The 25,666-nt window shown below is 34.2% G+C and overlaps 1 protein-coding gene across 2 annotated transcripts in view; it reads left to right on the top strand.

Annotated features, from left to right (window-relative positions):
- The first annotated feature begins 18,381 nt into the window (after positions 1–18,381).
- The window catches only part of LOC110036506 (probable 18S rRNA (guanine-N(7))-methyltransferase), a 17,526-nt gene continuing 10,241 nt past the window's right edge, over positions 18,382–25,666 (top strand). Inside the window, exons 1-5 of one of the 2 annotated variants that reach the window (XM_020740969.1) lie at positions 18,382–18,620; positions 18,903–19,021; positions 19,107–19,182; positions 19,605–19,688; positions 19,777–19,832. In XM_020740969.1, the coding sequence (XP_020596628.1) occupies positions 18,926–19,021; positions 19,107–19,182; positions 19,605–19,688; positions 19,777–19,832 (312 nt within the window). In that variant the 5' untranslated portion in view covers positions 18,382–18,620; positions 18,903–18,925. Of the gene's footprint in view, positions 18,621–18,842; positions 19,022–19,106; positions 19,183–19,604; positions 19,689–19,776; positions 19,833–25,666 lie in introns of both variants that reach the window. The other variant, XM_020740968.1, reaches the window with a different exon arrangement.

Genomic DNA, 25,666 nt, shown 5'->3' with positions numbered 1-25,666 from the left:
AACAAAATAGTAATATATATATATATATATATATATATATGTTTCCTAATGAAGGTATATATGGTCCCATAAAATCCAATCCCCATGCATAAAAAAATTTCAATTTCCAAATTAAAATTTGGAGGCATTTCATTTCTTTTAGAAATATTACCTACTCTCTGACACCGATCACATGATTTTACATATATATTAACATTTGTAAATAAAGTAAGCCAATAAAATCCAGATTATAAAATTTTTCGAGCAGTTTTATCATTCCCAAAATATCCTCCAAATTCAGAATCATGATATTTTTGAATAATCTCCTAAATTTCTTTATAAGTCACACATCGTCTTATAACTAAATCTTTACATTATTTATACAAATGAGGATCATCCCAAAAATTAGATTTTGCATCATAAATATTTTTATTTTCCTATTATTTTTCAATTCATATGGTAAAATACCAATAACAATATAATTTATAATATTAGCATACTAAGGTATTTCTCATCCTTTTACAACACAAAGTTGTTCATCAAAAAAAGTATCTTTAATCTCTTTTTCCAAATCATGTATTTCTTCCTGTTCTAACATCGACAAATGATCAACTATTTGATTATCAGTCCCTTTCCTATCAACTAGTACAAAATCAAACTCTTGCATCAGAAATATCCATCTAATTAATCTTGGTTTTGCATCCTACTTTTGCATTAAATATTTAATAGCAGAGTGGTCAGTATGTACGTCAGTATGCACAACACATTTAGTTCCAATCAAATATGATTTAAACTTATCAAAAACATACATAATGGCTAATGACTCTCTTTTAGTGGTGGTATAGTTAATTTGAGCATCATTATAATTCTTATTAACATAATATATGACCTTGAAAATCTTATCATATTTCTATCCTAAAATAGCTCCAATTGCATAATTACTAGCATCATAAATTAGTTCAAAAGGTTTTTCCAAGTTTGGTGAAACAATTATAGGAGCAGTGATCAATTTTTCCTTTAAAGTTTTTAAGGCTTTAAGGCAATCTTGGTTAAAGTTAAACTTTACATCTTTTCCTAGAAGTTGGCATAAAGACTTGGTAATTTTTGAAAAATCTTTGATATATCGCCTGTAGAATCAAACATGTTCTAAAAAGCTCATAACTTTTCTTACATTACTAGGTGGAGGTAGGTTTGATAAAACCTGAATTTTTGTGGATCTACTTCCATGCCATTTTCTGAAATTTTATGTCGAAGAACAAATCCTCCTGCAACTATAAATTGACATTTCTCCTAGTTCAAAATAAGATTAGTCTTTTCACAATGTTCCAAAACTTTCTCTAATTGATTCAGACATGTTTCAAAGCAAGTTCCGAATACAGAAAAATTGTCCATAAAGACTTCAATTCCTTTTTTCAATCAAATCATTGAAAATTGACATCATACATCTTTGAAATATTGCAGGTGCATTTCATAATCCAAAAGGCATTCGTCGAAAATCAAAAGTTCCATAAGGATAGCAAATATTGTTTTCTCTTGATGCTCAGGGGCAATAGGTATTTAGTGATAACTGTTATATCCATATAGAAAATAAAAAGTATTTGTGCCCAACTAATTCATCCAACATCTGGTCCAAACAGGGTAAAGAAAAATCATCCTTCCGGGTGGCAGAATTTAATTTTCTATAATTTATGCAGATTCACCATCCAGTGACTTTTGTTGTTGATATTAATTCATTATACTCATTTGTCACTACAGTTACACCTCCTTTCTTCGGAACACAGTGAATTGGACTCAACCAAGCATTGTCTGAAATAGGATATATTATCCTCGCATCTAACCATTTTATAATTTCTTTCTTTACCACTTCTTTCATCATAGGATTCAATCTCCTTTGAGGACCAGTTCTTGGTTTATGTTGATCTTCTAATAAAATTTTATGCATATAGATTGAAGTACTGATTCCTTTTATATCAGCTAATGTCCATATAAAGGCTTTCTTATATCTTTTCAAAGTTTCTAACTATTGTTGTTCTTACACATCATTTAGTTCTGAGGATACTATGATAGGTAGTATAGATGAATCTCCTAAGAATGCATACTCAAATGTGCAGAAAGTGTTTTCAATTCGAGTTCAGGGGGTTTCTTAATAGATGAAATTAAAGTTTTGTCTTTTTTTGCAAGATCTAACATTTCAAATTTTTCCTAAACTTAATCCAGTTCTTCCGTACTCACTTCCATTGACTCATCTTGGATTTTATCCTCATCTTTATATTCTACGTATTCGTTTTCAAATTCACATTCATAGGTCTTTTTAAAATATTCATGGCTTAAATACTCATTAATATCCATTCTAAAGCATTCAATCTCTTGTTCTTTTGAAGGGTATCTCTTTGATTTTACAATATTAACTTTAACCTCTTGATCACTAACTCTCATAGTTAGTTCTCGCTTCTGCACATCTATCAAAGCTCTTCTAGTGGCTAGGAATGGTCTTCCTAAAATAATAGGAATTTCTTTATCAACTTTTACTAAAACATCTTCTATAACTCCTTTAAAGTAGGTAATCGAACGATCAGCTAACTGAAGAGTTACAGTTGTAGGTGAAATATATCTTAAATAGGTGAAATATATCTTAAATACAACATTCTGAAAATTGATAACGACATAAGATTAATACTAGCTCTTAAATCACATAAGGCTTTTCCATAAAATCATTCACCAAAAGCATAAGGAATTATAAAACTTCCAGGATCTTTAAGTTTTTCAAAAAGCTTCTTCTGAATTAGCTTTTTCTGAATTATAGCAAGTTCATTATAGCCCTACCCTCTTCTTTGAGTGCAACCGTCTCATTATCTACAAACTTCCTTTTCATATTTAGTATATCCTTCATGAACTTCACATAGCTTGGCATTTGTTCCAAAGCTTCAACAAATGGAATGTTTATCATTAATTTCCTCAAAATTCCCAAAAAAAATTCAAAACTTTATTTCTATACTTCTGCTTCAATCTTTGAGGAAATGGAGGTGGTGGTCTTTCTACAGTGATTTTCATTGGTTTAATAGGACTTTCTAAATATCAATATTCTTCATCAAATGGTTTTGACATTAATGATTCACCAGCAGCAGCGTCAATTATCGATCGAAGAGATCCAGGGATCCAACCAATCCATTATAAAATGTTTGAATTATTAACCAATATGACAATGAATGGTGTGGACACTTCCTAAGGAGATCTTTAAATCTTTCCCAAGCTTCATAAATTGATTCCCCTTCAAACTGACAAAAAGATGTAATATCATTTCTAAGCTTAGCAGTTTTTTAAGGTGATAAATATTTAGATAAAAATTTTTGTGATAAGTTTCCCCAAGTTCTGATAGATCTGGGTGTTAATGAGTTTAACCACATCTTAGCTTTATCCCTCAGTGAAAAAGAAAAAAAGTCAAAGTCTGACAGCATCATTCGACACCTCATCATATTTAAATGTAGCACACAATTCTAGAAAACTAGCAAGGTTATCTTCATTTGGTGTTCCTCCAAACTGATTATTTTGTACAATTTGGATAATAGCAGGTTTAAGCTCAAATGAATTTGTAGCTATAGCAGGGTTTTGAATACTCAAATAAATTTCATTTGCTATAGGATTAACATAATCCCTTAAAGGTCTCTGATGATGTTCATTCTCATTTTCAACATTACTTGAGTTGCAAGCCATCTTGCTAGAATAATTTTTCTCTTTTTATTGTTTTCAAATATTTCTAACAGTTCTTTCTAATTCAAAATCATAAGGTACTAAGTTTTCAGATCTTATACTACACATAAACAAAATAAAATAAGTAATTAAAAATAAGTGATACACTTACACAAGAAAATGTTCAAACTAAACTACAAATACTTTTTTTTCTTTTTATATTTTAAAATAAAATAACTAATATTTTTTGTTACTTCCCCGACAACGGCGCCAAATACTTGATGCAAAAAATCAAGAAAATTGATATTAAATTAATAATAATGATACAATGTAACCCCAACAATAATGCCCAAACAATAATGTAACTTTAATGAAAATAATTTATGTTTAAAACCTCTTTTAAAGTCCTAATTCCCCGTTTACATATAACGCAAGTATATACATATAATGCAAGTATACAAAGTTTTACTTCTTCTCATTTCATCCATGCTCATCACTAATGGAGTCCTAGATATTGATCCTATAGGGAGTAATATTAGAACTACAAACCGAGATTTTAGAAAAACAATACTTAATCACAACAATGAATAAAAAAAAGTAAAGTATGAAGTTTGAAGTTAAACTAATTAAGGTAAACACTACTAACTATGCAGATGTACGATTATAACAAGTAAATTAAACTAGATACTAAACTTTCAAAAATAAATTGTTGAAATAAAATAAAGTTTTGTGTTAATGAAAAGTTGAAGTATGAGAAAACATCATTCCCCTTTACAATGAAAATATGACTTGTGAAGAAATTGAAATCATTTGAAAAATATATTTAAAAACTATTTCGTGCCAAATAGGAGCAATCCTATTCTCTACCCTCTCTCGAGTGCTATAAAGAACATTGACTAAACCAAAGTTTGGTCTCTAATTCCGTGGTTAGGCTGGGAGGATATCGACAGTCACTCTAGAGCTCCCAATACTCCCTCACCCAAGGCTAACATGCTCACATTAGTTTCCAATCAACTGAATCAAATTGAGGATTCTAATTTGCGACCTTAAAATCTTCCAATTCTACATCCAACGAAGATTTCCCTATTTATCTGCACCCAATCCCATGGATGAAATACTCTCCCATGAAATCAAATGTGATTCTCCCTTTGTTGTAGATATCATACCCCATTTTTAGAACATATATTTCTCAACACATTTAAACAATTCAAATTGGCGATATCAAAAAGTACAATTATTGACATTTAAAACCATAGAAAATGAAATCAATTCTTCACAAAACCATTTCTTCAAAGTAAAGAGAAGGATAAAGAAGACTACTCAAAATTCATGAGAATGAGACAATAAAATACAGATTTCATATACAAAAACAAGTTTACAAATAAAAGAAATGAAAAATACAACTTAACTCACAATCCATTCCAAGCAAATCCCTAGAAGTTCTCTCCAAGTCTTTCCCTCTTTACAATCTCTCCCAATTCTCTCTTGGAAATGTAATGAAGAGGAAATCTCTCACCTTCCCTCTCCTCTTATAACCCTAGAACTATTCTCTCTCTCTAACTCACGCCAATTCTCTCTCTCCCTCTCGTCACACTCTAGAAGTCCCCCTTACTTTTGGGCTGCTTCCTCTCCAAAAAAGTTTCGATTTCCCTTCAAAATTTAAAATTCAAAACTTTGAATTTCAAAAGATGTGCCTCCTTAATCCAAGAGTCAAATCCCTTCAAATTGGAATCTTCCATAGTGTATAAATGCATTGAATCACTTCATGGGGTGCTTAGAACAAGTGTCCCTTCGAAAACTCGCGCAATTTTTTTTCTCGAATCGCCTTAATTTGAAAATGTCACACCTGGCGTATCATACGTTAAACCCCAAAATTGGTTATTTTTGCTCCAAATTTTGCTTATTTTGTCATTTTTCTCTAGATACCTAAAAATGATATACCTGCAACAAAAACACAAAATACCTTTCTTTAAAGTGCAATATCTCAAAAAATAGGCATAAAAATGGTACTTAAAACAGTATATTATTTTTATGTGTATTAAATGTTGACTCAAGTAGTAGAGTGCATTTTCCTTGCCCTCGTTATTGACTTGGGCTAATAAGGCTCCGAGGGAGTCATCTAAAGCCGCAGTATAAAGTATCAAAGGTTTTCTCAAAGGTTTTCCCGAGATAGCCGAGATAGGGGCTGCCAAAACAAGAGGTGTTATTAAGTATCGCTTAACGTCCTCAAAGGCCCATTGACATTTGTCTTCCCAAAAAAATTTGACGCTCTTTTTAATTAATGCCAAGAAGGGCTAACACCTACTTGAGAGATTAGAAATAAAGCGTCTTAGTATGCAAACTTTCCTTGTAAGGAACATAGTTGTTTCAAGTTTTTGGGAGGAGGCATTTCCAAGATAGCTTTAATCTTATCCGGGTCTATCTCAATTCCCTGATGACGAACAAGGAATCCTAAAAATTTCCTGGAGGTAACACTGAAGGTGCACTTTAAGGGATTCATCCTAAGATTATATTATCGTAATCATTTGAACACGATCCTTAAATCATACAAATGATATATTTTATGTTTACTTTTGATGACCAAATCATCCACATAGCACTTCACTAAGTTATGAATGAGGTCATCAAAGATCTTCCTCATTGCTCGTTGATACGTTGCTCCGGCTTTCTTTAGCCCAAATGACATCACTGTGTAGTAGAAGATCCCAATCGGCGTCCGGAAAGCTGTAAGTGTTGCATTTTTTGGAGCCATATGTATTTGATTGTAACCTGAAGATCCATCCATAAAGAAGAAAATCTCATGTGTCAAAGTGATGTCCATCATTAATTCTAGTATTGGTAGCAGAAATTCATCTTTTAGACATGCCTTATTTAAATCCCAGAAGTTGAAACATATGAATTTGTCCACTTTTCTTCTTAACTGGGACAATGTTGGCTAGCCATGTGGGGTATTTCCCTCCTCTTACAAAGTTAGCGTTTATTAACTTCTTATGCTCGACAATGACTTACTGCTGACTTGTTGCTCTATCCTCTATCTTGAGGCACATTCTTTTGGGAGCTTGTTTTACTGGGGTTATACTTTTGTCCATCTCAAGCTTATGCACTACAACTTTTGTTGACAACCCTGACATTTCATTGTAACTCCAGGCAAAGCAATCTTTAAATTCTGATAATAACCTTTTCAACTCTATGGATTCTTCCTCACCATGTAAAGAACTTTTAAAGGTTGGTCGAGGCAGCTCCTCAGTCCCGAGGTTAATTTCTTTCAACTCATCAACCGTTGACTAAATTACTACTTCAAATTTCAGCAGAGCATCATCTATTAACTGATCTTGAGATTCTTGAGATTCATTCTCTACATCATTCTCTACATCAAGGCAACCCTCCTCCAATCTGCTAGTAACAACCATGCAAAATTTTGAATCATCAACTGGTTCTACAGTACTAAATCTGAGACCTTCTTTCAAATTAGGAGTTGAACTTTTAACATTCCATAATTTTTTAAAAAGTTGTAGCTTATCTTTTGGCATTTGTTTTGACACATATCCCTGTTGAATTAACTTTTGTACACAAGGAGAAAAGTAAATAAAAGATAACTCCATTAATTTATTAGAATCCTCCTCTAAATTTACATGATTTTCAAAATTAGTAGAAGGGAAGCACGGTAAAATTTGATCAGCTTCAAACCAATACTACAGACTTCCTTGACCTCTGAACTCTCAACCTTTTGAGAGTAGATTGGAGTAGGGATCATGACATTCACATAATGGTTGATCGGATTGTACATCGACTCATATTCAGCTTTCTCCATATCTTCCAAGGAGATTTTGTAATGAGGTTTCATTTGTTTTATCATCATCATTTCTTCTTCAAAATACTCTTCATCAGAACTTTCTTCCATATCAATGTTTATGGTCGACCTAGTTCGTTCAACAATTGTGTTGGTTCTTCCTCGTCCACGTCTCCGACCTCGATCTCGGGTGTATGGGCTAGAAGAACCTCTACCACCTCGTTGTGAAGAGACGATAGTAGATTGTTGAAGCAGAGTTCAATGTCTTCTTCTTTGTGATTCTTCTGATTCTTCCACTTCATTCGTCATGACCTCACGAGAGAATATTGTTTTCTTTAGGGGTGCGTAGTAGGTGGTGTCTTCATGGATGCCTACTTCATGAGCTGAGAACGGTAGTAAATCCCCTTTAATACAATGTTCTTGTCCTTCCTTGAAATATTTGATGCATTGATGTAAGGATGATAGAACCATATTATGCTCATGAATCCTTAGTCGTCTAAGTAAAGCATTGAAAGAGGTTTCTGCGTCGATGAAATGGAATTTTGTGGTTGTTACTAGTTCTCCAGCTTTCGTTAACAATGTAACAATGTAATCGATCAATGTAATCGATCCAAGGGCTCTTTCTCCCTTATGATTAAATCCTCTTAACATCATTTTATCAATTTTCAGCTTTTGAGCTTCAATATCAAAATATGCTAATGTCCATAGACTCACTAAGTTTAGTGATGCTTCCGGGTCTACCAAAACTCTGAACAATACAAATCTGCTGATATTAATGGAGATGTAGAGTGGTCGGTTATGGTTAGTGGTACCCAGAAACAAGTCTTCATCTGTGAATGTTATCCCAAGCTGTTGCTTTAACGAACAAACTTCATTTGAGGATGTGTTAGCCAACTGCGCCAAGAAAATCTCTGGGTCGAACAAGGCTGTAACCAGAGACTCTCTCATCTCCTTTGATAGGATTAGAGCAACGTAGATGCTTAGTTTGGTCGGCAACCTCCTAAGATGAGCTAGCACGTTATAATCAACTTTGTATAATCCTCGAATTTTCACTTGATTATGTGGCTCTTCCATTGGCAGAGGTGGAGATAGCTCTTCCTGAGTGACTATATGTTTCCCTTTATCCACTGGAGTTGTTCTTGGAGGTAAAATCTTCCCGCTCCTTAGATTTACTTATATAATTTCTTCTTCTTGAGATTTTGTAGGTAAAATTTCTGATATTTCTTCTTCATCGGAGAGATCTAAGTTGATGGCGAGTGGTGCACCGAGGCACTCGAGGACTGGCTCCTCACTCCCGGTGCTATCATAACCAGTATTGTCAACGTCTTCTTCACTCTCACTAACAGGCTCATCGTACTCAAGTATGATTTGAGGATTGATTTGGGAATCGAGATCAGAGTTAGATTGAACAAAATTTTTTACATTATTATTAGAAACAGTCAAAACATAGTTGAAATCATAATCATTATATTCATAGTACCCGGTCCGCTATTGGTCTTCACGACTTCTAGTTGTTGTAACTTCACTGGAAAAATCTCCAACTTTGGTTGAACAGGTTGTAGAAGTTGAACGACTGCCTGAGCTGAAGCGGTCTGAATCTGTTCTAGTATCTTCTTGGATGACTTGCTCCAGACTGTGCTCCATCCATCTTTTTCTGCATATGGATCTATCAAAATGATTGGCTCAGCCGAAATCATATTCACAGAACCTTTTTCAAGTTCTTTTAAATATTCCTTTGGGATTGTTATATTTCCTTCTTTAAAGTTTCTCTCAAGCCAGTTTTTGAATACAAAACAACCTTCTATCGTATGTCCTAACATCCCGTGGTAGGGGCAAAAATTAGGATATTATTTCTTGTCAACTTCTTCCGGCTTCTTCAGTTCTGGCAATTTGAACTCTAACTTTTTCATTAAATTTCTGAACATTTTCGGCACAACCTCATCTTTGAAAGAATACACTATTCTCTTTCATTCTGTAAGAGTTGGACCCACTCTACCTTCTACTCGGTACGGTCCTCCCTGGTATGACTGTTGGTTGGATTGGCCATACTGCTATATTTGTTGATGAGCATGCTGTAATGATTGTTGAGAATTTTGATGAGAATGCTCTGCCTGTATCTTTATCGGTTGTTTTCCCTTATCAACCGTTGGCACTGTCCCAAACTTCTTTTCAAATGCTCTGGTCATCCTAAATTTTTCTGCTTTCTATTGGAAATCCACATGCTTAACTTCTTTCTGTAAACTATTGGCTTTGTTAGCAACTTCTCGAAGGATTTGATGGTGAGTCCTTTGAGCATGAAAGCTATTGGTCCATGTATGCTTTTGAGTAGAATATCAACCGCATGTTATTCCTGTAGTTGAGGTTCACATTTAATGCTAAGGTTTGTCCACCTCAAGATATAATCCACTAGAGTCTCGTTGGGTTTTTGCTTCTCCACTACGAGATCTCTAATAGAAACATGGTTCTGTACTCTAACAAATCTCTTTACGAATATCTGTTCTAACTCGACGAACATCTTAACTGATCTGTTAGGTAACTCGGAGTACCAATCAAAAGCAAACCCTAACAGGCTATTGACAAACTGTCAGAAGAGTAAGGCTTTGTTTCCTCAGGTGTTGCCCTAACTGGCTCAAAAATGTGTTATATGCTGTTTGGGATTTCCAGACCCGTCAAATATCTTGAAGTTTGGTGACACAAAACCCTTAGGGTATGGTACGACATAAAACTCCTCCGGGTAAGGTCTACCCCTCGAAATCAATGCACCGCCCTTAGATTGGGCTAAGGCCACCCAAACTTGTTGTTCGACCAATTTTTTAATATCTTTCTTTGCTATGGTGTTTGGTGAGGAATTTTTCTTTTGTTGATCTTCTCCATTAACGGAAGCAACTTCTCTTTGTTCTTTAGTAATATAGATTATTTCAAGTTGGGTAACCCCTAGAAAAGCTGCCTACTATGACTGGGATTGTCCATTAACCGTAGCCATGTCGGCCATGGTGGAAATCATCTCGTCCATTCTCTTTTCCATTTGGTTGATCTATTCATCTCTTAAGAAAATGGCTCTGCGTAAGTCATTCGCGGCGTTCCCTTCGATGAGAGGTTGGGGGTCACACGCAGATGAGACAGCTCTGGTCTCGATGACTTGAATATCTATAAAATCTTCACTAAGGTAATCATTGAAATCAAAATCCTCATCATCATCATTAATGGTTACACCATGTTTTCTGGTCAACTCAGAAATCTTAGCTCTGAGTTTTTTTACTTTTTCTTTAATTATCAACTCCTGAATTCTCTTGAGGTTTGGAGGACTTTTCTGAACATCCTTCACTTGTTCATCAAATTCTGGACCTTATTGGTATGACAACTTTGGGTACCCACACTTTCTTTCTCGACATTGATGACTTGAGATGTGGTGTCTCAACATAGGCATCGACATGTTGGAGAGAAGTATGCTCCCCGCAGTGCGATCCATACACAAAATCGGGTAATTTCTTTATCTTTTTCTTTTTCGGGGTATTCTTATGGGTAACAATTGGTTGAGTCCTCAGACATAGATGTGACTTAATCAGTCAACATTCTGCATACTTTGGAGCGGTAGAGGTAACAAAATTTGTAGTAGTAACGACAGTATCAAGAAAGTGGCAATTTTCACCTTTTTGCGAGAGGGGAATTTCTGGGGACAGTTCAGGTTAAATTCAACAGAAGGTCCCTGAATCTCCAGAGCGGTGACTTTCATTACAATGAACGGGGCCTTTCCAAGTACGACTTCAAGTTCGTCGAATCTAGTTCCGAACTTGATGGTGGGAGTGACATTGCGAGCGTCGCGGCTGGTTGACAAATTACAGAAAAAGGTTAGCGTCAGGAATGTCAAAGCAGCAGCTTCAAAAAGAAAGCTCTGGGGTTAGTTATTTGGCCAACACCTTGTAATTCTAGTGCGAACACTAAAAATTAACAAAAGTCGATCCGAAGACTGGTGCAAATTTTTATTTTATTTTTAGTTTGTAAAGGTTTTAAATTTAGTAAAAATAGTTTGGAAGTAGAAGAATTTACTTAATTAAATATGTCAGATAAACGAGCAAGCGCAGCACGACACAATTCATTTTAATTTGTAAAGTAACAAACCTAGCTCGAAGGGGAATGTGAAGTTTAGGACCCAGTGTGGGACCAACTTTCGATAAAAATCAGAGGAGATTATCTTCAAGGAGTTCAAAGGATAAGGACTTTTCAAGGATATCAGACAAAGAGGTGCGAAAGGGGAATGACTCAAATTTGTAACATTTTATTTTGGAATCCAAAGGGAGAGAGGCTAGAGGATGTTATAGATCCGGAGGAGAACCTCAGTGACATTCAAAAACTATCCTACTGTTTGGCTTTAATTTTGGAGATTAGAATTATCGAATGTTTCATCTTGTCAATTTTATTAAATATCATGTAAAACGATCACACAAATAGCTTGGAAGATGTGAGAATTTAGGTCGTGACGAATGGTAACTTCGGAATCCTAAGGCAAGTTAAGGCTTATATTGTATAGTAGAACCATAAAAAGGCCTAAAGATAAGTTGAGGATTTATGTTGCATAAGCAAACAACGTCAAAGTCTTATAAATTGTTGTTTAATTTTAAGGAATAGTTTAACTGGTGAAGACATGTTTTGCTGTTGAAGATGGTTGTGCTGCCCACAATACTAGCTCCAAGCTCCTCATCGTGGCGAGTTTAAGTTTTTTAATGTGTCAAGTCATGATGTCAAATCAAATGTTCTTAAGGGTCATGGTTTTTTAAATATTATGGGGGCATGTTAAGGTTGATTAGAGCAACACTTGTTAGGATCCTATAGTTCCCTCATTCCGGTGCCACTATTTTCTTTCGGATTCACTTAGTCCAAATGAATTTATTAAACTCAACTCAATGAGCTCCATACTTTCATTTAAACCGCGGAAAATCTCATTAACAACCATAGGTTACCTCATCCGAAGGATTCCCGATCATCCGATAGAGACATTTTAATTTAATTGCAATTTTAGTTTTGTGAAGTTTGTGATTAAATTTTGAGTTGTTTTATATTTTGAATATTGTGATGGTGAATCTTTGTTGTGGAGGTGGATTTTATCTTGTTTTTGATTTTTAAATTTTTGTTTTGGTTTCAGTTCTATGACTATCCTAAAAGTTTTAGTTTTAACATACAGGGTGACATCGTTGTTTAACATGCAAGTTCATGAGCAGGAAAGTACAATAAAGAAAGTACAGGAAAAGAAGGTATTGTAAACTATAAAAGCGTACTTGTCGATTCTTCTCATTCCTCCACCTGAAAATTTAGTACTTGCAAGGCATATATATAATTTTGTAGGAATTAAAACATGCTTGTAGAAAAAGTAGGAACTACAAGTTTAAGGTGTGTCTACCAGATCATATGTCATATCTTAATGGGTCCTATTCATTTAAATGTATAAATAATTTCTTAAGCAATGCATAATGAGTTTAGTCATACTTAAAGATATTCAAAAGAGTATGAGAAGGGTCTAGGGATCAGGCCCTAGGCATCTCACAATCCCTTGAAAAGTCCCAAGTTTGTTCAAATTTGTTATGTTGTTTTTTAACTCCTCCCTATTATCCCCTTATGCTCAATGAACTGATGTTCTAATGAACTATAAGGTTGGGATAATTATCACTTGATATTTTATTTATAAGTTATATAGGTAGAAGCCCTTGGGGGCAATTTGGTCTAATTAAGAAACTTAGCACTTTAATTTTAAAAATGAGCTTGTAGTGTTTTAAATAATTTTAAATTAGTTATAGGTCATTTTTTGAACCTCATTAAATAAAATTTTGATTAAGCCTAATTCACTACTAAGCCCTTAAAAATTAATGGAAAGCTCATTAATTTTAGAAAAAGGTTTTAAATGTTTATATCTTTAATCTTTAACATGAATCATAAATTATATAAAAACTATTAATTGGGGCTTAAAATTAGTGAGTTATGATCCTCCAAAAATCAAACCCCTCACCTTAATATCTTTTTTTATTTAAATATTCTTCCAATTTTCATCAATTTTAAGAAAATTACAAATTTATCCTTTACAAGACCAAAGTGAGGTTGGTTACTACCATTTATCCCTTTCATATTCCAATCATCAAAACATATAAATTAGAATTTTTTGTTGCCCATATAGCCATTTGATTAAGCCTAAATATTAATTAAGCCTAAAATTTCAAAATTGCCCTTTTTGCCCCTAAGGCCTTACCACCCTATAACTCATTAAATTGAACTCAAATGACTTGAAAATTTTAAGTTACCCCACTCATGGGTTAATTAAAACATTAGAGGAGCAAATCTGATTTTTGTGAATTTATTTAATATTTATAATTATTTTTAATGAAAAAATAAGGATTTTTCAATGAAAATTTAATAACTCAACCAAAACAAAATCTCTATCCTTAATAAATTATTAGAGGTTCACCTAGATTAGAGGATCACTTCGACCAATTTTCATGATTTTTAGAAATTTAATTTAATTATTAGAATTATTTGTTTCTTTAGCATTACTTAAATATAAAATATTATTTTGGTAGAAAATTAAGTTTTATATTTTTATTAAATCTCTCTGAGTCTAGGGAACACAAAGAAACAAATTTCATATTTTTTTTTATATATATTTTAATTATTGGAATTACTTTAGTGAAAAGTTAAGGGAAATTCATTTTTAAGCCTTTAAAATTAATATCTTGACTTGGAAAATTAGGAAAATTATTTTGATTGATTACAAGTGATCAGGGAGTTAAATATGACATTTTAGTATGTTTTTTACAATTTTGCAATTTTTATGATTTTTAATTAATTTTTAATTATTTAAATGCTAAAAAATGAAGTATTTATTTCAATTCCAATTTTAATTTTCTTAGGTTCCTCTGGTCATAAGGAGCTCCCAAAGCCAATTTGGTAATTTTTTAAATTGTATTTTAATTATTATAATTATTTTAATGCCAAAAATGCAATTTCACTTGATTGATCCATTTGAGTAGTCAAATTCACTCCAATTGACTTGAAATTTTTATGAGGAGCTCCTCTAACATTAAATCACAATAGAGAATAATTTTTATGTTATTTACATTTATAATCTCTAAATTGATTTTATTTCTTTTTTAGGGTTTGTGGTAATTATGATTATTTTAATGTGTTCAACCAAGTTTATATTTTTCCTAGGATCCTTTAACCACAGTGAACATACCAAAACATATTTTGCATTTTTATGATGAGTATTTTAATTATTATAATTTTTTATACCAAAATAGGGACCATTAATTTGAAAATTAGATCTCTCTAGTTAGATATGCCCCCTGACTATGCCCCCTGACCTTAGAAAAATCAGGGGAGATAACTAACAACAAATACATCAAAAGCCCCATGGTCCGATGCCATGGTGAAATGTCTAGGCAAATGGAGAATTCAAATAAAAAAATATTAATTAATTAATTAAAAAAATAATACATGCATCAAAAAATATGAAACCATTTCCACATTGTTCTCATGTGTTTACTTAGCAAGAAGATATTTTTATTTTATTTTTATGATTTTTCTACACAAAGATATGCATTTTTGAAATTCTAGTTATTAAATAAATAAGTAAAAATCCTATTTTTCTACATAAGTGACGTGGCGCTGACTGAATCCTCGTACACGTCGAACATACGCATGTCGCCGTGAGATTGGGTGCCACCTTCTGAGTTAGTCCTCCTTTTTGAACCATCCGTCCGTCCGACACAATCAAAGCCCTGAATTTGATACACGCTCGATTAAATGGTCCTCCATCATCGTCCCGATATGGTTCAACTCGAGTGCCATCCACCTTTAAAACTTAATATCTCTCTCTATACTCAACCAAATTAAGTGAGGTTTGCTCCTATCGACTCATCTTGACTACGAGAACATATCCATATGGTTGATCAAGGCTTAAATTGAGTATATGAGCATGGAGAATTAAATGAAGCTCGGTTTAAAGGAAGAGTTCAATACCTTTTCCCAAGAGGTGTGGCCTCAATAGGGTGCTTCCAAAAGCTTGCCTTGAGTCCAAAGAGCTTCTAGATAAAGTCTCAAGCCGTGGTGAAATGCCTAGGTATGATTTTAACCAAGGCCGATTTAGGGGTTGATCAAAGTGCACCCTAAGGTGGTTTGGTGATGAGGCTTTTGTGGGGGATCTTCCTCTCTCACTCAGGGGATGGTGTGGGTGTAATTAATTTGACTTTGGTGGAGTCTAGAGGATTGTCATGTTTTGAGCTTGATTTTGAGCTCCAAAATTGAGCTCAGACAGTGGGCTTGAGGGCTTGAGGATGGTTAGGTTGAACTCCTGAGTGCTTGAAGAAGCTCTGGGAGCAATTTGGCGGAGTCTCCCCAAGGAATTTCAAGCTCTCCCCCCTTGGCCGTGGAGGGTAAGTTTAAATAGAGGAGGAAGGAGAGGCCATCAGAGGCAATTGGTGGATGCCATAAGTTGCTTATGTGGAGGGCAAAAGTGTGCAAAAACCCAATTGGGATGAGGCAGCTTGGATGGGTTTAATTTTGGGTTTGAACCAAGGAGAGCTTTTGAATTTCGATTTTTCGGAGGCCAAGGTGGTCGATCAGCCAGGGAGGGGTCACCATCGGCTCAGGGAGGTCAGGGCATGAGTTTGGTGAAGTCAATTGGGGTTGGCCATGTGTAAAGGTCTTGGATTTAAGAGGAATGTGGGAAGGGTCATTTTGGGTCAAATTAGGTCAAGTCATGGTTTGGGGCTGTGTTCACTCACCAAGGATGGTTTGGATGCTGAGGGAAATCAGATGATTCAACTTAATCATCATGGTGAGGTCTCTATCCAAGTTATTTTCCATAAGCATGAGGTTTGGGTGTTTCATGAAGTGGGTTAAAAAGGATCTTAAGGATATTTGAAAGTGTCTTGACCTCTTGCTATTAATATCTTGATGAGGTGGCAAGGCTCTCATAGCTCACATATGGCTTGGGATTGGCTTCATGGCTTCCCTTTGGCTTGGCTCTTTTACATGAGAAAGAATTTTGGAGTTATGGGGTATTTTTGTGGAGTTTTTCATGATACCGAATATGGAATGATTTGATCATGAATTTAAAACTTAGGGATGATTTTGATTAAATGGATAATGAAGAGATAAGAAATTATCACGTAAACTTTGGATTTGGGCTTTTGAAATCAGATGTTGTGGGCTTGGGCTTTTAAAATTAGGGGTGAATTTGGGCTAAAATTTTGATCTAATTGATTGTGGAATTTGGTATAAGAATATTTCATGGAGAGGTTGGAAAGGATTTTAAGTGGAGCAGGATCCAAAGTGGTTTTGAATTGAATTGGAAGGCCAATTTGGTGGATTTGGACATATGGTCAAAATTGGAGTATGGTCAAAATTGGAGTTTTTTGATTGGGGTGAAATTGGGCTTGCAATTGGGTCAAATTGGGCTTGAATCTTGTTTATATTGGGATTGGGGGTACTGAAATTTGGTTTGGAATTAAAATTGGGCAAGATTCAGGTCAATTGGGCCAAGATTGAGGCTAATTTGGGGAAATTAAGTCCATAAGGACAAATTTGGGGCTTTTGGTAAAATTGGGTAAAATTTGTCAAATTGGGCCAATTTGATGGTTAAAATTTGAAATTGAGAATATTTGAAATGATTTTGGAAATTTTTGAAATTTTTGGTATTTTTAAAATTTTTGGGTCATGAGGGACATTTTGGTAATTTTTTGCAATTTTAGGGGTATTTTGGAAATTTTTAAAATTTTTTCCTTCTTGTTGTGGGTTTTTTGAGCTCTGCTTTGTGACTTTTTTAGACTTTTAATTATCATTTTAATAGTAAGACTTTTTTTTTGCACACTTGATACTCACTATGAAGTGAGGTATGTATCTGTAATTCTATGCTATTTTTAAGTGAATTTTTGCAAAATATATTAAAATTTTTGTCTATCACAGTTCTGTTAAGGACAACATTACAAAATAGGGATAGAATAGTCATTTTTCCAAAAACAGCTACTTCACAACTGTTTTCACACAGCTGCCTCAAACAGACAACCAACTTCCCCGCAGCAGCTTCTTGGGGTAGCACAGCTGCAGCTGAAAAACTAAGAAGCTGCAGTTGCCTTAAATAGACCCTAATTCTTGCATTTCTCTTCCTTCCTCCCACTCTGACCCCCTTTGCCCCCTTCAACCCCTTTAAATCCCGTAAACCCATCTTCTGATTTTCCGACTAGATTTCCTAATATGGGGTTTAAGGCAAAAAACTTAGTTGAGAACGAATATAAGAATGTAGGATTTAGCTGTATGACAACGGATAGATTTAAGTTAGTAGGATTTAATAAATCCGATAAATCTGATAAACATAATAAATCTTGAAAGGGTTAAATTTCATAAACTTGACAATATATTTAATAAATCTTGTAAAAACCTGTAAAATTGTTTGACAATTTTTTTCAAGATTTTAAAATCTAGTATGACTGTTAGACTTTAACAACAAATCTTAATAGAATTTAATAAATCACATAAATTTGACTTCTTGAAATATTCAAAAATAGACAAACTAACTTCTTAAATTTAGTTAATATTTAATTTCAAAATATGTTAATTAATAATTATATATTTACTTAATAAAATTTTTATTAAAATAATTATTAAATTGAAATTTAACATTTATAAATGAATAATTAATTAATTATTAATTATATTTATTAATAATTACTTATAAATTTAATGGATGAATAAATAAATTATATTTATTTTTTATTATTTAATAATTAAATAATACATAGATTTATTTATGATAATTAGTCTAATATATTTAAATTAATAAATAATTATTAATTAATTAAATTAATAAATAAACTTAAATTAAATTAAATTAAGAAAATATAAAGTAAAATCAATAGAAACCCTCGCCTACATTACTCTACACGAAGCCTTCGCCTACATTGCTGCTCTCTGCACCAGCCTCCATCATCAACCCCCATACCCTCCTCCGCCACCCCGCCCCTCTGTGATGTCGTCCAAAACCATAGCCTTCGTCAACGATCGATAAAGTCGCAATTGCAGCTAGCTGGTAACGCAACGTCGGGATCGTGGCTTACAGAGATCCGAAACTCCAATTTTGTTTTCTCCTCCTGCTCCTTTCCTAGCCGAAATCATTGAGGAGGTAACTTCACGTCGTTTTTGTTTTTTTTTGAGCGAAGCGTCCGTCCCGGATTTACAAATCCACCGATTCAGGGGATTTAGTAAATCCGGGGTTTAAGGCCGAAATCCGTGAAATCCGGATTTATCAAATCCGAGGCTTTATTTTGTCCAAAATGACCGTCTAGCAAGATTTAGGTTAAATCCAGCTTAAACCCTAAGCAAGTTGTCATTTTCTGTCGGGTAGGATTTAGTTTAAAGGCTGCGCAAATCTTGCTACAAAACAGAACATTTATTTGGTTTCTAGTGGTATAAGTAAGGGAAAGCGAGATGACCCGACCAGAGCTGCAAGCGCCGCCAGAGATATTCTACAATGACACAGAAGCTCGCAAGTATACGACTTCTTCCAGAATCATCGAAATCCAGGCATGCTCTACTTTTTTTTTTAAATTTGTTTTTATGTATTTTTTGTGTTTTAAGCTCTCAATGTTCTATTCATGTTACTTGCTAGGCTAAAATTTCGGAGAGAGCACTGGAACTACTCAATCTTCCAAATGATGGTGTCCCTCGTCTTTTGCTTGATATAGGTATGAGTTCCCCACTTTTGTTTATTTTCATCCTTACATAAATTATTATTTTGTTGGGCCATTTACATACTTAGCACATAATTCTTATTTACATATCTCACACTTAAACTTTCATATTTACACACATAGCACTCAAATATTTAATATCACATCAAAAACTTCACTATTATTTAGCCTGAAACTTCATTCAAAGTTTCATCTTGTTAATGAAATCAGCATGTGCTTGTAATTTGTATATTTTGGTCAGTTATCTATGTAATATCCAGATCTTACAACATCAACATTGAAAATTGTTTTCTTTTCTTAAACATGATACTTATGGAAAAATATTTCAACTACTTGATGTGATTTTGTGGGAATTTAATGAGAGTGCACTTATTCAGATGATGTTCTGTTTCCATTTTGTTACTTGTTGTTGCTAGGCTGTGGATCAGGGCTTAGTGGTGAAACTTTATCTGAGAATGGGCACCATTGGATTGGCTTTGATATATCTCAATCAATGTTGGGTAAGTTAATTGCACCCTAGGAGCTATTTAGATGTTTTTCTTTCTCTTTATTATTCTTTTTGGTTGGTGACATTCATGTTTCCCTTAGATGTTGCATTAGACCGTGAAGTAGAAGGTGACTTGCTGCTTTCTGACATGGGTCAGGTATAGAGTGGAAGTGTTGCTTTTTTGTTTTTTTTTGTTCTTTCTAAATTATATCATTTCTAGTTACTACATATTTTGTTGGTTTTCAATAGAATTTTAGAGAAGATGCTTAAAGTTTAAGGGTTTTTTTAATCTTTTTTAGGTCAATGACTAGTGATTTGCTCGAATTCAAAAGAAGCAAATAATAAAATGTTTATTTGGCAGTGCTTTGGTAATTTTTTTTTTACTCTTATAAGTCCCGTCACTTTGGTTTGGTCACATTAAACGTCGACCATCTGATGATTAGATTAGGATATTAGATGTCTTAGATTCGACTTATGTTAAGCAAGGCAAAGGTAGCAATAAGAAGACTTGGGCTTATTGTATAAAAAATAATCTTAATTTATTAGAACTAAATGAAATTATGACACTAAATATGATGCACTGGAGAAAAAGATTCATGTAGACGACCCCATGTAGTGGGATGAAGGTTTTTTTGTTGTTGTTGTTGTTAAGTCCGTGACTTTGATATATTATTTACTAGCGCAATGAGAAGTCATCTAGTGGGGGGTGTTTGGGAGCAACTATTAATAGAGTTTATCACCGGATTTATGAAATTCAACCAAACACAAAAATGCGTTTAGTTTCGTGAATTTATGAATTTTTCGGATTTAAGGTCTCAAATTTCTCCTTCCATTCAGCTTAAATCCGGATTTACTAAATCCAACGATTGGACAGAATTAACAAATTTACTAAATTATACTAACGCTAAATCCTGCTTGCAACTAAGGACCCCCTGAGAAACATCAATAAGAAATGTGCTAGTCTCATTAAAGCTACATGCTTATTAAAGTAAGGTTTTTCTTTAGGACATAGAGTCGTAGAATAATAAAAATTGGGCCAAGTTTCGATGACTCATTTGGCTTGAAATCAAAATTCAAATTGGTTTGAAAGCATTATCTGATGGGTCAAAAAGATGCATTAGTTATTGTTTATTTGTTGAAATCTTAGATATTGCGAAGGATTTGATTGGGATAACTTAGCAAGCTTTTTATTAGCTTATTCCCTTTTTATTCTATGATATTTTAGTTTTATTTCAGAATGATTTCCTTTTCTAATTTAGGTTTGATATTCGGTAAGTTGTAAATTAGGAGAGATTATTTTCCCTATATATGTGTGTACAAAACATATGAATGATACAACTAAAGAGAGAATTATTCATCTCCAAATCATCTCCACATGGTATCGGAGCTTGGAAAGAAACCCTAAATCTCCTTCAACCGCAGAGCTCTTCCAAGCAGCCAAAAGTCTCCCCGTAGTCGCTATAATCCCTTCTGCCTGTCTGCGGGCCTTCTCTACTTCTTTCCAGGGCATTTGAAGGCTTTGGTTGGTGCATAGGAAGCGCAAGCCGCTAATCCCGCGACAACTTTCTCTAGATTTCTAGCAGTTTTTTTCTTCGGATGGAAATCCCAGGTGCACGACTCCCTACCTTGGGTCGACCTTTCTCTTGCTAGTGGAAATGTTCAGTGATCAACAATAAATCTCTCCTTGAGTTTTTGTCCTTCTAGTAAAAATCCCAGGCGTGCGACTTTTTTGTCGACTTTCTCTTTCTAGTCAAAATCTTCAGCAACCGTCAGTGAACTTTCTCTAACCAAGCAACAACGAGCAGTAGAACTTTATTTTTTTTCTTCTGCAGTCGGTATTTCCCTGTAAGCCTTGCTCTGCATTCCAAACTCTAGGCCTTCCTTGCACGTTTTCTTGTAGTGTTTTTTTGCCGCTGCTGGATCTCTTCCTTGCCAGACTGACTCGGGAAATCTTTTTCGATAGTCAGAACTAGCACCAGGAATTTCCTCCGATAGTCGTCCAACACTGGAATCCTCCCTACAACAGTCAGCCAACCTTCAGACCTCCCCAGTGTCAGCTTTTGCTCCATGTCAAATTTCTCCCTAATGCATCCAACAACCCGTAGACCCTCCATAGCTAGTCACTAGCTTTCTAGACAAGCATGCATTTCTCACCTTCTCCAGCAGCAGCGGTCAGCTTCCTTCCTGCATCTAGCAGCAGTCCTAGATACAAATAGGATTTATGACCAAGTGCGGGATGAAACGTCAAATTTTATTTCGGAGGTCAATTCTGAATCATTCACCAAGGAACAACTTAAAGTACTGAAAAAACTTCTTAGAGATAATTTAAAACAACCCACCAATCTCGCGACACATCAAGATAATATATCCTTCTCATCTTGTAAGTAATGAGAGATTTAGAATTTGGATCATAGATTCATGAGCCTCTGATCATATGACCGGAGACCTCTATATTTTAGTCAATTATCAAGATGTTTCTACATCTAGATCAATAGACTTGCAGATGGATCACACTAAAAAATTGCTTGAAAAGGAGTGCGAAGCTCTCTTAGGATATTACTTTTACCTCTATTTTATATCTTTCATAGTTGAACTGTAATTTGATTTCAATCGACAAGCATAATCATGATATGAAATGCATAAATAAATTTCTTGCACGCTTGTGAATTTCAGGTGATGAAATTGAGGAAAGTGATTAACATTGCTGAAATGCATCAAGATTTATACCTTTTGAAGGAAAATCTTTCTCTAAATACACAAATGATCTCACATCTATTTTTATCTCAAGTTTTTGAGTTGTGAGTCTATATGTCAAAAAACATGACATGTTATGACATTGTCACTTGTGCCATCCTAATTTCAATTATGTTGTAAAATTTGATCGTTATTTGTTTATCTATAAAACTTTAGTTCTTATAAATGTGTGATTTGTTGATTTACCAAACAGACTAGAAATAGTTATCCCATCGCTCAATATGACTCTCATACTCTTTTTTCATTATCCACAGTGATGTTTGAGCACTTTCAAAGGTGAAAACCCAAAGTTGAACTAGATTATTTCTCTCATTTATTTATGATTACACCATAATTGCTTGGAAATTTCTAATAAAGGAGAGATGAAACAACTCAAATCTTCCAAACCTTCTATAATATGATTCAAACTCAATTCTAATGCAAAATTTAGATCCTTAAAACTGATAATGTAAAAGGATATTTCAATTTCATCCTTAAGTCCTTTCTTAAAAAAATGGAATTATCCATTTTAGTTCATGTATTGATGCTCCACAATAAAATGGGTTGCTGGGAGAAAAAGAACATGCATCTTCTTGAGTTATCCCACTCAATTATGATGACCATCAAGTTCCAAAATATTTTTGGTAGGAAATAATTATTACTGCAACATACATTATCTATCGAATGTCTAGCCGTTTATTTAATTTCAAACACCTCTCTATGTTTTGATGTTTAGCTATCCTCATATAAGAGCTTTCACTTCTACCATACCACTTATAATCTTTGGGTGTGTATCTTTTGTTCACGTCCATTCCTAATATCACGCAAAACTTGATTCTAGATTTATCAAGTGTGATTTTTTTGGGTATGCCACCAACAAAAATGGGTATAAGTGTTACTCTCTTGTTACCAGGAAGTATTAAAACTCTATGGATGACACATTTTTAAAAATCAATCATACTACTACAAATTTTATGTTCAGGGAGAGTGCAAATAAACATCAATTTTTGGGACGCACTTGATGACATGTACATGATCTCACCTTCTACTCCACTTAGCCCTTCTCTCCTGGTTGACGATGCCCACCAATGTAATCAACCCAACCTGAAGTCCATAATAAAGTACTTCATGTGTACACAAAGAGGAAGAAAAACCTCTGCATTCACCTGAAGTTTTGGTTAAGGAGTCTAGTACTCATGAGTTATTCTATTCTCTTCTAATGCTGGTGACAAGGAAATCTTTATTAGATATCCAATTCAGAAATATGTAACATATGGGAAGCTATTCTCATCTTTCAAAACTTTTGCTTATAACCTTGATAATATGCAGATTCTTAAATCCATTCTTGAAGCTCTTAAAAATTTAGAATGGAGTAAAACAGTTGAAGAAGAGCTTCGAGTACTTAAGCTTAATGGTACATGGATTTTTATTAAATTCCCTCAGGAGAAGAAATCGGTTGGGTGCAAATGGGTGTCCAACTTCAAATACAAAGCTGATGAGAGTGTTGAGAGATTCAAAGCCAGATTTGTTGCAAATGATTTCACTCAAGCTTATGTGATCGACTATCAAAATACCTTGGCACCAGTTGCCAAAATGGTGCCAAAATTAATATTATCAGAGTTCTTTTAATAGCAGTTAACAAGGATGATGATTGCATCAACTTGATATAAAATGCCTTTCCGAGTGGGTATCTGAAAGAAGAAGTGTACATGTAGATATCACTAGGGCTTGAGAATGATTTGACAAATACCTAGTATGTAAATTTAGGAAGGCTCGCTATAGGCTTAAGCAATCACCAAGAGCTTTGTTTGAAGGATTTGCTAAAACTATGAGGTCTAATGTGTATTCTCAAATTCAAGTTGTTCATACTCTATTTATAAAATACAATTAGGAAGGTAAGATTGCTGATAGTATATGTGAATATATGATTCTCACAAGTGATGATAAAAGAGAGATTCTCAAGATCAAAGAAGTGTTTGTCGCACGAAATCAAGGACCTAGCAACTGTGAGATATTTTTTAGGTATGGAGATAGCAAGGTCCAAGAAAGGCATCGTTATGTCACAAAGGAAGTAATTTCTAGATCTACTAAAAGAAACATGAATGATTGGATGTAAGCTTGTTGATACTCCAATGGATCACAACCACAAGTCAAAGAGGGAAAGCGCCTCTATGAACAAGGGAAGATAATAAAGATTGATAGAAAAACCGATCTACCTGTCACATAAGATGCCAAATATTGCATACTCTGTTATTATTGTGAGACAACACATGAATAACCCACATGAAGAGCATTTGGAGATGATATACAAAATTTTGAACACATTGTTTATGGGTTAATCTTTGAGAAAAAACAGGAACAAAGAGGTGGAAGCTTATATTGATGCTAGTTGGGCTGAGGAACTCGCTCATAGAAGGTCTACCACAGGTTGCTGCTCCTATATATAGAAAAAATTGGTGACATGAAGAAGTAAAAAGAAAACTGTTGTGTCTAGAAGCAGTGCAAAATCAAAATATAGGTCAGCTACTTTGGGAATCTGTGATGGGATTTGAATTCAGAAATTATTGAAGGAACTAGGTTGTGTCTCCAATAGGCCTGTACAAATGTTTTGTGACAATAAAAATCTATCAGTATTACCAAATATCTCGTGCATCATGATAGGGCCAAGCATATTGAAGTTGATAGACACTTCATCTATAAAAAGATCAATGAGGGAAATACACAACTAAGTAACATCCTGACATACCAACAAGTTTTTGATGTCTTCCTTAAAGCTTTTCAAGCACATTGTCATAGTTCAATACCAAGCTTCGTCTCTACAACATCTACAACCCGATTCGAGGGGCAATTTAGAAATATGAGAAGTTCTTGTGGAGGATTTGGTTGGGTCAATTTAGAAATTCCTTGATTACTTTATTCCCTTTCTATTCTATGTTATTTTATTTTTATTTCATAATTATTTCTTTTCCTAATTTAGGTTAGATATATTTGGTAAGCTGCAAATTAGGAGAGATTTTTTCCATATATATATATATCTATGTGTGTGTGTGTGCGCACACACACACGAATGACCTATCTCATTGGTGCGGCCTCTGGCGTAAGTCCCTCGGGTCGGAGGTTCGAATCCCGTGACGCGGACTCTTCGAATTAGGAGCAAGCACACCAGGGTTTTCAACCCTTTGGGGGAATCAATATTTGGTGCCCGTTGGACCAAATATCGATTTCACCTTTTAAAAAAAAGTATATATATATATATAT

Source organism: Phalaenopsis equestris, unplaced genomic scaffold, assembly GCF_001263595.1.
Source record: "Phalaenopsis equestris unplaced genomic scaffold, ASM126359v1 Scaffold207535, whole genome shotgun sequence".
Taxonomy (NCBI): domain Eukaryota; kingdom Viridiplantae; phylum Streptophyta; class Magnoliopsida; order Asparagales; family Orchidaceae; genus Phalaenopsis; species Phalaenopsis equestris.
The sequence above is the reverse complement of the archived record's forward strand: the minus strand, read 5'-3'. Positions and strand labels throughout refer to the sequence as shown.